Source organism: Lutjanus erythropterus, chromosome 21 (assembly GCF_056507025.1).
Source record: "Lutjanus erythropterus isolate fLutEry1 chromosome 21, fLutEry1.hap2, whole genome shotgun sequence".
NCBI classification, from domain to species: Eukaryota; Metazoa; Chordata; class Actinopteri; order Lutjaniformes; family Lutjanidae; genus Lutjanus; species Lutjanus erythropterus.
In genome coordinates, this window is record NC_139337.1 from 32789634 (window position 1) to 32802133 (window position 12500).

At 44.4% G+C, this 12500-nt stretch overlaps 1 protein-coding gene across 2 annotated transcripts; it reads right to left on the reverse strand.

The window, feature by feature from the left end:
- Window positions 1-163: 163 nt before the first annotated feature.
- galnt11 (UDP-N-acetyl-alpha-D-galactosamine:polypeptide N-acetylgalactosaminyltransferase 11 (GalNAc-T11)) lies at window positions 164-12156 on the reverse strand. Of its 2 annotated transcripts, XM_084747560.1 has the most exons (12): window positions 11976-12155; window positions 8644-8900; window positions 7912-8035; window positions 7655-7821; window positions 6326-6451; window positions 4813-5062; window positions 4616-4733; window positions 3500-3652; window positions 3156-3377; window positions 2935-3039; window positions 2570-2707; window positions 164-848 (listed from the first exon to the last, which is right to left on the reverse strand). In XM_084747560.1, exons 2-12 carry the CDS (start codon window positions 8864-8866, stop codon window positions 717-719), a joined length of 1758 nt encoding a protein of 585 aa, XP_084603686.1. In that variant the 5' UTR covers window positions 8867-8900; window positions 11976-12155; the 3' UTR covers window positions 164-716. The 2 variants fall into 2 exon arrangements, with proteins under 2 accessions (XP_084603686.1, XP_084603685.1); XM_084747559.1 differs by lacking the exons at window positions 164-848; window positions 2570-2707; window positions 2935-3039 and having other exon boundaries at window positions 3078-3377; window positions 8644-8897; window positions 11976-12156.
- Between the last annotated feature and the right edge of the window lie 344 nt (window positions 12157-12500).

Below are 12500 nucleotides of genomic sequence, written 5' to 3' on the forward strand. Positions count from 1 at the left end.
GTCCTCAGTGTCAGGACACATTTTTCCTGCTGGTATTTAAATTGTTATCAAATATTGATTTTTTAAAGGTATCATGTAGAAATTCCAGTTTGGTGACGACACTGTCGTTCCATGAATAACTGTGGTGACTGAGGTGGACAAACGGAGACGAGTGTCCACTGTCTGATATGTTGATTAAGATTTATTGAAGATGAAACAACACAAAGTGTAAAAACAAACTTCAGGCTGCTGTGATACTGAGTCAGCTGACCTCACACAGGTGTGTCACACAGACAGGTGAGTTCATCTGTTTTCACTTTCCATTCATCGTCATCAATGATTCCAGGGTCATAACAAGACTGTCCAGGTCTTAACGAGACTGTCCAGGTCATAACGAGACTGTCCAGGTCATAACGAGACTGTCCAGGTCTTAACGAGACTGTCCAGGTCATAACGAGACTGTCCAGGTCTTAACAAGACTGTCCAGGTCATAACGAGACTGTCCAGGTCTTAACAAGACTGTCCAGGTCTGGCTCAGAGGGACCATAAACAGACCTGTTGGTTCCTGGAACTGTTCTCTCCACGATGTTTCAGGAGACTGGGAGTGTTTTTTAAAAGTAAAGTAAAAGCTGCTGGTTAATAAAAACGCTGTCCTGAGAAAAACTAAAACATTTTCAGTAAAACCTGATTGTCTTTAAAACCAGACTGAAGACCGTCTGTCTGTCTGTTCATCCTCCTCAGTCCCCCAGCTGCCACTGCTGCGCCTGCGTGGCATCACATATCGCCATGGAGACGTAACCCTTGGGTCCAACTGGCTGAGCGATGGAGAGACACTGACCCACCGAGACCTGGTAGAGACGGTTCGACTTCTACAGACAGACAGACAGAGAGAGAGAGACAGACAGAGAGAGAGAGACAGACAGAGAGAGAGAGACAGACAGACAGACAGACAGAGAGAGAGACAGAGAGAGAGAGACAGACAGAGAGAGAGAGACAGACAGACAGACAGACAGAGAGAGAGAGACAGACAGAGAGAGAGAGACAGACAGACAGACAGACAGAGAGAGAGACAGACAGTTATCATGTCCTCACAGTGTCCAGTTCATCAGAAACAGTGACACTAATCCAACAAACTTCTCACTCTTTAACCATCTGAAATCAGATCTCAAAAACCTCAGAGGTTTAACATGTTGAAGAAATATTATGTTATTTTAAAGTTTGTTTTACAAATAAAATGAAAATAAGTGGACAAATGTTAAAGAATTTCATTTTCACGGCGACTGTGCAGCCGTCTTTATTCACCGTGTCCACGGAGACGATGATTAGTGCAGCATCAGAGGTGGTTTCCTTTGTTAAACTTCACAGGATGTTATGAATGTTAACACACGTAAACAACAGAGACACAGTTAACCCTCATTTTCACTGTCAACTCAGCTGTTGGTCTCATCAGAACGACTTTCTTACAGAAGATTCAAATTCAGACTGATGGAAACAGAGAAATCTGAGTTTGTGGTGAAAGATGAATTATGTGTCAGTGATGGTGCCAATCAATGTTCCTCCAAACACTTAGAACCAGTTTAATCAGCTGATGAGAGAGTTCCTGTAAAGACGGAGTCCAGAATAAACATACGGAGATGAGACGGTACCACATGTGTGGGACGTCACTTGAAATAGCAAAGTTGACTGAACACCGGGACAGTGGAAATGATCATCAGCTGGATACAGATAGAAAAGGAGCCTGCTGCCCCCTTTGGGCCGATAGAGGCATCATCACACTGAAGTGTCCCAGACACAGATACCAGTCCAGTCCTGAGGACTCCGGACAGACGGGGACAAAAGCTCAGAGGACGTTACATCTCTCTCAGCATAAACCACAATATTCTTCAGTTTGTAACAATCCTTCAGCTCCAACAAGGAAACAAACGGTCCTCTGGGAGTCATGGTTGGATAAAACCATCAGTCATGGAGCTTAAACATGATTTGGTCCGACAGACAAAAGGGAATTTTTGTGTTATCTACACTTTAGGAGCTGGAGAGTTTAATTTACACAATCAGACTCCGTCTACTATTTGCATGTAAATAGCAGAAATTTGTCTTTGCTTACATGTGCAGAAAAGGGCAGGTACTTTAAAATCATCCACACAGAACAAATGAAAAACATTTACATACAGACACAACAGAAGCTACGTTAAAACGAGCAGCAGGTCCCTGACTCTCCCAGCAGAGTTTTGTGAACTAAAAAATTAAACCTGACCTTCAATCAGCACGAGGGTGAGGAGATAAAGACTGAGGTTTCATTTGGGGTGAACTATCCCTTTAAAACCTGGTTTGCTCTGGACTTTTTTCAGTTCAATCAGTTGTGAAACGTCACCTGGACCACGGTCCAGACCAGGTGTTCTCAGTCTGGATCAAACTGAATTATGGTTCTGTTTGGTTCTAGTGTGGAAACGTTCTGTAACTGATCTGAAAGTCTGAACCATCCAGAAAATTATGACATTATAAAGAGTTGGATAAGAAACCACACCATGGGAGGGCGCCGTAAGACCGCCATGAAGGACGTACAGGGTGTGTGTGTGTGTTGGCGTCTCACCCCCAGGCTCCACTGCTGCGACCCCCCCGAGCCGTGACACTTCATCAGTCTGGGAGGATCAAACGTTCTGACCTCGGACACGTCCAGACACAGCAGACCTGCCAGAACCAGCTGACCCTCCTCATCATAGGTCCAGTCCTGCGCACACACACACACACACACACGCACACACACACGCACACACGCGCACACACACACACACACACGCACACAAACACACGCACACAAACACACGCACACACACACGCACGCACACACACGCACACGCACGCGCACACGCACGCACGCAAAGCAGATTTAAAATGATGTTCTCTTCTGATTGGTTGTCATGTGTGTGATGTGTTGTGATCATGTGGTTGTGTCACCTGTTCGGGGTCTCGGGGGTCACATGGTCGCAGGACAACAACCCCGCCTTTCTGACTGGCTCGGCCCTGGGCCACCAGGCAACGGCCTGTTGCTAGGTTACGGAGCTGAAAGATGATGGACGCATTTGTGAGCAACAAAGTGTTGAACGTTTTCTTAGTTATGACGACAGATTCTGTCCTAAACACAAACTGTCTGAAGTATGAAAGATGTGTTCAGGTACCCGTCCTCTCTGTAGGACTTTGGGTCGTCTCAGGCCCTTATTGATGAACAGTGGCTGCTGCTGCTGCTTGTTGCCGTTGGCGACTGTCTGCATCTCGGGGTACACCGTGTCCAGGTACCAGCGGAACGACCGACACTGCAGCTGCTTCCTCAACGCCACACGCTCGCCGATGTCACCGTAACTGCGGTCACGCAGCTCTGGACGCAGGGACAGATACTGCTCCTGATTGGTCCCCAGACAAACAGGAAGTGAAGTCAAAGAGCACGTCAGGATGGCTGCTCTGTATGTGTGAGTCTGTGTGTGTGTGTGTGTGTGTGTGTGTGTGTGTGTGTGTGTGTGTGTACCTTATACTCATCCATCCAGACGTGTGCGAGCCGCAGAGAGTTGTGGGCCATGGTGTCCTGTCCACCTGGAGAACCGTAGGGTCTCCTCTTCCTGAAGATGTGACCGACTCTGGAGCAGGGGATGATGAGCAGCTGACCACCACACATCCAGATCTGAGCAGAGAGACACCACAACTGTAATGTTCACCACAAAAACAGAGAGAAAAGAAAGAAGAGAAAAAATACTCCTCTGCACCACAGCTGCAAATAGTTTGATCTGTAATGTGACAAAATGATGTTCACCAGTGTTTTAAGTCCAAAACAACGTCCTCAAATGTCGTCTTCTGCCAACAGCTCAATTAAAATTTAATTAAAAAATGACTCAAAACAGTTAATAGATTAATCAACCCTTCAATCTTGTCGATTGAAAAATAGGTCCAAACATGTGGAGCACGTGGACGTATGTCCCCATGTTATGTCGTTATACCTCGTTACGTTATTTTTCATCAGTTTTCGTCATGTTTCATAATGTTTTGTCTTGTGTCTTTTTTGTCTTGTTACATTGTTCAAAATGATCAACCATCAAAATAGTTGGTGATTCATTTGATAATTGATTCGGATTCTTAATTAATCTGGTCACAACCTTGTCACTTGAAGAGGATGGTCCAAACATGTGGAGCGCACAGACGGACGCTCCATTTTGTGCAGAAGAAGCGTCAATGACGCGTCAAACGCCCCCTTTAATGTGACGGTGCACAGAAAACCCGGCGGACAGAGGAAGTTGACGACCACCTGATTCCTGTCGTCTCAAAGAAAGACTGCAGATGTCTTCAGAGCCTGGCTAGCTCTTTATGTCTTTATGCTAAGCTAGGCTAACCACGTCTCAACTCCTGATGCTTCTGAACACCTCAGACTGTTCCTTTAACTGACTGAGTGACACCTTCACTGACAGTCAGGAAAACTGGGGCATGTTTAGTCTGAAAACACCATTTTGCAACATTTTCCAGATTGAACATGTTTCCACAAATCGATTTGCAGCGGCTCTGAGATATGCCTTCTCTTGTTCTGTGGGCGTGTCACAGGTGTTACCCAATCAGCAGTGAGGTGTATGTAAACACCGCGGCCCTGCTTCCTCACCCTGAAGGAGATCTCCAGGTTTTCCCCGCCCCAGATGTCCATGCCAGCGTCGTATTGGCCGAGCTCGTTAAAATACTTTCTGTTCATAGCGAACAGGCCGCCTGCCATGGTGGGAGACCTGCGGGGGAGGACCGGAGAGAGAGGGGCATTAAGAGGTGAGGGTTGGTCCTGGTGCTGCTGGTCGCTCAGCTGGTTACCTGATTGGTCCGATGTTTCCCTCGGGGCCGTTGAGCTCGGATGGGGGGACGGGGTCCCACTTGAAGTGTAACCCCCAGTTGAAGCCGCCCCTGACGATGGGTGAGGGCGAATAGGACAGAGTGTCAGCTGAGATGATGTCAATGACGGGACAGACGACGGTGTGGCGGTCCTTCTGGATGGGAGCCAGCAGGGGCTGCAGCCACGCCTGGTTCACCTCACAGTGACTATCCAGGAAGACCAGCACCTCACCTGGACGCACACAGACAGGTGAGTCCAGGCTTACTTCATCCTTGTCCCATCATTTCATAAATGTATTTATCAGGATAGGGCTGTGTGGTATGACAACATTTTCATATCACATTTTTTTAAAAATCATATCCGTTTCATGGTATTTGACGGTATTTTTTTTTCATGCAGCAGTTTTCTTACCCACATTTTCTTCTAACGAGGTCAGAATTACTGCAGTTGATCGTCTTTAAACACAACATTTTACTGTCAGAAGGACTGGATCATGTTTTTTTTTCATGTCCAGACAGGTGAAAGCATGAGCCCTTCAAAGTAAGGTTACCATCACATGGACGACTATATGATCAAATGTCCACACACACACACACACACACACACACACACACACACACACACACACACACACACACTAGTCGGCACCAGAAATACTAGCAGTTTAAAATTTTTCATTATTCATGCATGATGTCAGTTATCTGTTGCCTCTAGTCGGAGCTGCGTCTCTGTCAGACAGCAGCTCCTCTCACCCAGCTGAGAGGCTGCAGCTAACGTTAGCCACACTGTGTGTCAGGCTAGCAGCTAACGTTAGCCACACTGTGTGTCGGGCTAGCTGCTAACGTTAGCCACACTGTGTGTCAGGCTGCAGCTAACGTTAGCCACACTGTGTGTCAGGCTAGCAGCTAACGTTAGCCACACTGTGTGTCGGGCTAGCTGCTAACGTTAGCCACACTGTGTGTCAGGCTAGCAGCTAACGTTAGCTCTGTGTTCTCTAGCTGCAGACACTGTGACCCTCTTCAGTCATTAATGTGAGGCTTGTATCGCACAGAGCAAAGTAGCGGCATTTAAAGTACGATGTGGCGACTGTAGACTGTGATTAACGTCTTGAAGTGGCTCTTAATACACACAGTATTTTTTTCAGACAGTGTTTAACAATATAAATTAATAAATCCTGCTAAATTTTAACTGCTTTCTGATTGGTTCCTTAGTGATTAGTCTAAATTAAATTTTGCGTTTAATCAACAGGGAAATTAGCTGGGAAAATCTCCAGAGCGCACGCTGAAGCAAACACGCAGCAGTGAAATGGTTCCCCGCTGAAACACTTTCCCGCCACACACGTTCCGGACGTTGTTTGGGTTATTCACCCGTATGGCGGTATATGAAAAATTCATATCATAACGAAAATAAAAACTGGTTTTCGGTACGAACCGGTATACTGCACAGGCCTATATTAGGATGTAGGGAACAAGGATGTTAGGATGTAGGACGTACCAGTAGCATGTGAGGCTCCTATCATCCGTCCTCTGATGAGTCCCTCCCTCCTCTGGTTCCTCACCAGTTTGACTTTCCCCTGCAGCTCGTCTCTGACGTACCGATCGAGGTCGTCCTTCAGCTCCTCTGAATCAACACACACCGACACGCGTCTCAATAATCAACACTTATCCAGATACACTCAGCGCTGGTTTGGACAGAAAGGAAAAACGTGTTGTAACCTGATGGTGAACAGACTCTTCACTAAGCCCCGCCCTCCTTAGATACTGTCGCTAAGCCTGTCAAGTTTTCCACTCTCACCCTGCACAGATGTACAGTGACGGTGGGACACTGACAAAGGCTGCAGGGATGAAAATGTTTTGGGAGATTTTCTACCAAACATAATCCAGTAAAAGTCTTGTTAGATGAAATTGGTCCTGATGGTCTTTTCTCAGATTTTACATCGAAACTTTGTTTCCTCAGTAAAGTAAATAAAAGCAGCTTCTCTTTTCTGGCTGGCGATTGTGGCTTCATGAAATGTCGACTCTCACACGTAGTTTTCTGAAGTGTAGCTGGCTAATGTGAGCTAATGCTAATGAGTCAGCTAAGAAGTCTGGAGCAGATATTTTAATGTTTCCATCTGACACATTTTAAAACAAAACTCCTGTAAAAGAGTCTTAAACATGTAAAGTTAGCTAACAGCTGCATACATGATGTAACGTTAATGCTAACAGACTGAGGCTAAAGCTAGCTTACATCTCAGCAGACATTGGTTGGAAGTGAAATGTGAAACGTAGATGACAGAAATACACTCGTTAACGTGGGAAAAGGAAGTGCAGGAATCAGATTAGTGCAGCGGACCTCGATCATCACAGGAAGAGCTGGATAAGAGCTAAGCTAACCCGGCTCAGACCTGAGACGGCGAGCCAGAGAGAGACGCATCTTCATCAGCCCTCATCCTCCTCCTCAAACCCCCACAGAACAAATGATGCAGTGGATCTGAGTTTGTCTGGAGGGAAAGTTCCTGCAGGTGGTGAGCTAGTGTCTGTTAGCTGGACGTGCTAATGCAGCTTATGTTAGAGCAGATACAGACAAAGTTTAATCCGTTCACCACACGTGTTCTCGTGTTTTTATGACTACAAAAAAAGACGCCACTGTCCAGACTGATGAGAATATCGCTGCTGTCAGAGCCTCCTGCACCTTCAACATGGAGAGAGATGAAAAACTTGACAGGTGTCCCGGCTACAGACGCTCAGCTATGACTGGACAGTTGCTGCTCGCGGGGGGGGGGGGCTTAGCGAAGGGCCGATAAATGTGATAGATCAAAGGTTTGCGTTTCCTGTGTGTTACCGAGCTCGCTGTGGTCATCGACCAGGATGATCTCGTGCAGCAGGTAGGTTGGCGTTCGGTCCAGCACACTGTGGACTGTCCTCAGCAGGGCGGAGAACGCCTCGTTGAAGAAACAGATCACTACGCTGGCAGAAGGTAGAGCCAGAGGATAAACCTTATCCCGACACCTGTAGAGACACACTGACTGTCAGTAAATCATCAGAATGTTCCGGATGGAAACGTCTTCATCATGACGCTCCATGTGATGGACGTCTTACTGGGAGTCTCTGGTGTCGGGCAGCTCTCTGTGGTACCCGAGTCTGGTGGAGATGAGGACGTTGAAGGCGTGTCGATGGTAACCGGTGTCCCTCACCTCCTGATCCGCTTCATTAAAGATCATCCCTGCAGACAGAACCAGGGTCACGTGACACTTAAACATTTTTCTGTATGAATGAGACAAACGTGTCCAGCTGCTGAGAGACACGGTCAAGCCCCGCCCCCTTTTCTAACTGCCACACAGCTGGCCAATCCAGGCAAGACTGTGACAGGATTCATTACTTTATTAATCATTTTTAGTCATTTTTTTAAATTAAAAAAGTAAAAATTCTCAGATTTCAGCTTCTTAAACGTGAATATTTTCTGGTTTCTTTCCTCTCTGACAGGAAACTTAATGTCTTTGAGCTGTGGACAAAATGAGACATTTGAGGACGCCATCTTGGACATCTTATGGATCAAACATCTAACTGATTAGTGGGAAAATTATTGCCAGATTGATTGACAAGACTGTGACAGGATTAGAATTTCAAACATTACATTGAAAGTGTTAAGTGTTTTCAAGAACTTCCTGCATCTTTAAAGAACTCTGCCAATCACAGCAGGAGGCGGGTCACATGTCACATCGTCGGTTTCTGGACAGATTTTCATTTTATGCAACTTTTCCTTCCACAGTTCGACCACTGACCTCCCCACATGTATTCCCAGCAGCACCTGAACGCACCGCAGCCACTCACCCATCTCCGGCGACAACTCCGCTCCCTTATTGGCCGGCACAGGCCGACGGCCCTCCCTCCGGGCGAGCGGGCCCTTGGTGATTGGCTGGCTGCGGTGCTGCAGGGGGGTCCTGCTGCGGCCGGGCTCCGTCCCCAGAGAGAAGTAGAGGAAGAGGAGGACGGACCAGGTCGCCGAGGTGACGAGGCAGCCGTAACAGAAGTACCTCAGAGTGATACTGGCCATGGTGGCCGAGCGAGCATTGCCTTACATTACACTGCTGCAGAGAGAGAGAGAGAGAGAGTACATGAACGCAGCTGCACGCCTGTGGAACATGGCGTGTTCTGGTGTCTGGGATCTTTGGAGAACCTTTAGAGGAACTCAATGCATCTGTTTTACATGTTTACAGTACAATCAAAAAAATCACGGCTGCGGCGTTTTTATCCGTTTAATATGAATTTCTTTAAGTTCGACTTCAGAACAGTTTTGAGACTTTTTTTTTTTTTTTTTTGAGACTTAAAATAATAAAAAATAAAATGAACGTTTCACCATAAATGATGTCAGATCATTTTCTCCATTAATCAATCAGTTTGTCTGAAAAACATTGATCAGGCTTCAGCATCTATTTCTGCTCATGTTTTATGAGTTATTGTTGTCAAAAATATCAATTATCAATAAACATTTTCCACAGCATTTCCTCTACAGCTGCAACTAATCATCATCATCATCATCATCATCATCATCATCATCATCATCAATTCATCCGTTGATAACCGTCTGTCAGTCTGCGCCACACGTCTGGACCTGTAAAGATTATGTTCATTATTGATCAATCTATGGATTTTTTCCCTATTTATTGATTAGTGGGTCCATAAAGTATCAGAAAATGGTGAAAAATGAATATTGTCACAATCTTAAAAATACAGACGGGCGTCTTTCCTGTAACAATTATTTTCTTTATCGAGAGAATTTGGACTTTTTTTTTATCATAAAAAGACTCAAACTGATCAAATATCAAAATAGTTGTTGATTAATTTAATAACTGATTGATCGTTGCGGCTCTGGATTCGACTAACTGACTCATTCTGGTGTTTTTCACCTGAACAAAGTCAAAGTGCGTTAAAATGATTTTGAAAATCATATGAATGAATCGTTCTCAGTCATCAGCTGAGTGAAATCTACTGACTGTCAGTACAGAACCTCACAACTGACCAATAAGAGCAAAGACTCACTCAAATCAAACATGGCAGACAGGTGTGGGGTCAAAGGTCAGCAGCTTTCCCATGAATTATTCACTCAGGCATCATAACAATAAAGTGTCGACTGAACTCTGAACAGACTCTGTTGATCTTTAATGAAATTTATTGAACACTTTATTTCTCAAGTTCAGTCAAACAGTAAAGACGAGAGGAAAAATTAAATAAAGGTACCAAAGTATCAATTACAGCCAAACAACCAATCGATTTGTAAATTATTGGAAAATGATTGCCAGATTGATCACTTGTTGAAAAATAGATCCAAACATGTGAAGCGCTGCACCTGTTTTCACATCTGGATCGATTTTTCAACCGAAACTATTCATTTTAAAACAAACAAATATTAACCTCCAGAAAAAACTGACTGATTAATTGATTATGAAAAGTTGCAACACTTCAGCACACAACGTGTCAGTAAATGATCAATAATTATTGATATGGCTCAGATCTAATATCTACTTTCACTCAGATCTCTGAAAACTAAACTGTGACAGAAGATAATCACATTTTCCACAGACTTTAATTTAATTCATATTTTAATAGAATTTAAAAAACATCTGAATCTGAATCTGAGTGTAAAAACAACGTTTTAACTTTTAATTCATGACATCATCTCACAGATCAGTGATCAATAATGCAGCCTGGTTGTCAGCTGATGTCAGTGGACACCTGAGCAGGTGAGGACATGAGGACATGAGGACAGGTGTCAGGTGTCTGAAAAACACTGCAGTTAACAACCAAAGGTTCTATGTTCTCTGACAGTGTTGCAAACACCCTGAGAAATAAAGGTCATAACTAGAACCATATATGGTTCTTCAGCTTGTCCTCATAGGGGAACCATTTCTGGTTCCTGTCAGAACCTTTTCTAAAAGTTCATTTAGAACCCTTTCAAAGTGTTCTACCTAGAACCCAGCATGAAGAGTTATACCTGGTTCCTGGTTCCACAGAGAACCCTTTTACAGTACACCTTGAACCCTGTCTGGAGATTTTATCCAGAACCTTTCTAAGGGTACTAACAAGAATCCAACCAGGATTTTCAACTGAGAACCACTTAATAGTCCAGGGGTTTTATCTAGAACACACACAGACGTTGTACTGAGAACCGTTTCATTCGACGGTACAAAGAACCCTTGAAAGAGTTTCTCAAGGATTTCAACATTCCTAGAAGAACTCTTTGTTCTGAGAAAAGGTTCTTTGGGTGAAAAGAATTATTCAAGGATCCCTGAGTCTTACAAAGAACCCTTGACAACTCTTTCTTCCAAAACAGGGTTCTTCAGAAGCAAACCGTTCTGGGTAGAACCACAGCCCTTCAGGGAGAACCCTTTTGGAAGTGTATCCAATGAAACATATAAAGAGCTACAGGTTCCTCGTGTTTATTTGATAACAGATGGATTAACTTCTATGTGATCAATCTTTATTTTTTATGACACTAAATTGATTATTGATTAATGGTTATCAGCCCTACAGAGCAGCCATTTTTTTTTTATTCTGCTTCACCTGACAGAATGAACTCACCTGTTACTCTCTACAAGATGACCAGCAGCAGTGAGAACTCAGCATTTAAAAGTTTTATTATTTTAAATGTGAGTGGATTAGAATAATTAATTATAAGCCGAATTAAAGGAGAGAATCTGACGGGTTGTATAAAGTCAGATTACGTTGTTAGTGAGCAGCGGGTCGCTGCCTGTTTTTAATTTAGTCTGAAATGCGGAGGTTTTCAAAGGGAGATTCGGATAAGGTTTTTTAGCTAAACCGAGTGTTTGCAGGATTAAAACCAGCTTGTAAATCTGCTGCACGTCGCTTTATTGAAAAATGAACATTAATGTGAGAGAAAGATGAAGCTCAGTTCAAACAGACCACAGTGAGCACAGCGGAGCCAGTGTTCACCAAACTACACTCGATTTTTAAACGATTTAAACTTCATGTCTGAATTAATCAAAGCTCAGCCCTCAGCTGTGACAGCAAACCGTCCGATAATGGAACCGGTTAGCTTAGCGCCCGTTAGCTGTGGTCAGAGGTGGAATGTGCTGCCAGCGGATCGTGAACACATCCAGTCATAACGTTCGTCCTCCTCGGTGTCTCACCGGTTCTCTACTCACGGTGCAGCGGCTGCTTTCGCTCCGGTCACACGTCGCTTCGCCGCGGCGCTTAAATCAGCAGATTTTCCAGCGGACTTCTGACTGGAGCTGCGGAGGGACAGAAACACACAGAAACCCTCCGTGTGTCTGCAGCCACTTCTCCCACAGAACCATCATCCAGTCAGCCAACACAAACCACGTGACTTCCGCACACAACTTTCACAATAAAACTAATCAGACGCCTGTCAAAAGGAAGACTCTTCTGGTCACGACTTTCAAAATAAATCAACAAAACGGAAGTTATTTTATTTGGACCAAAGCATTTGATAAAACGTGTTTCTCACCTCAGCCACTGAGCTCCAGCTGTTTAACCCACGTAAAGAAAAAAAGGGTCAAAGTAGAAAATTACAGCCGACTGCATCTAAATGACTACAGAGTCGACAACAACAACACGAGTGACAGTCACCCATCATCATTAGTTAATGATGAATCATTAATCACTATTAAGAATTTAACTGATTTAACTGTATCAATAATTAATCAATA

What these genes read in the sequence shown, in the direction of transcription:
- galnt11 (XM_084747560.1), bottom strand. Translation starts at nt 8,866, where the DNA reads ATGGCCAGTATCACTCTGAGGTACTTCTGTTACGGCTGCCTCGTCACC. An exon ending in GGAGTTGTCGCCGGAGATGG is followed by an intron (nt 8,036 to 8,643) that starts GTGAGTGGCTGC and finishes TTCTGTCTGCAG; the next exon opens with GGATGATCTTTAATGAAGCG. An exon ending in CCCGACACCAGAGACTCCCA is followed by an intron (nt 7,822 to 7,911) that starts GTAAGACGTCCA and finishes GTGTCTCTACAG; the next exon opens with GTGTCGGGATAAGGTTTATC.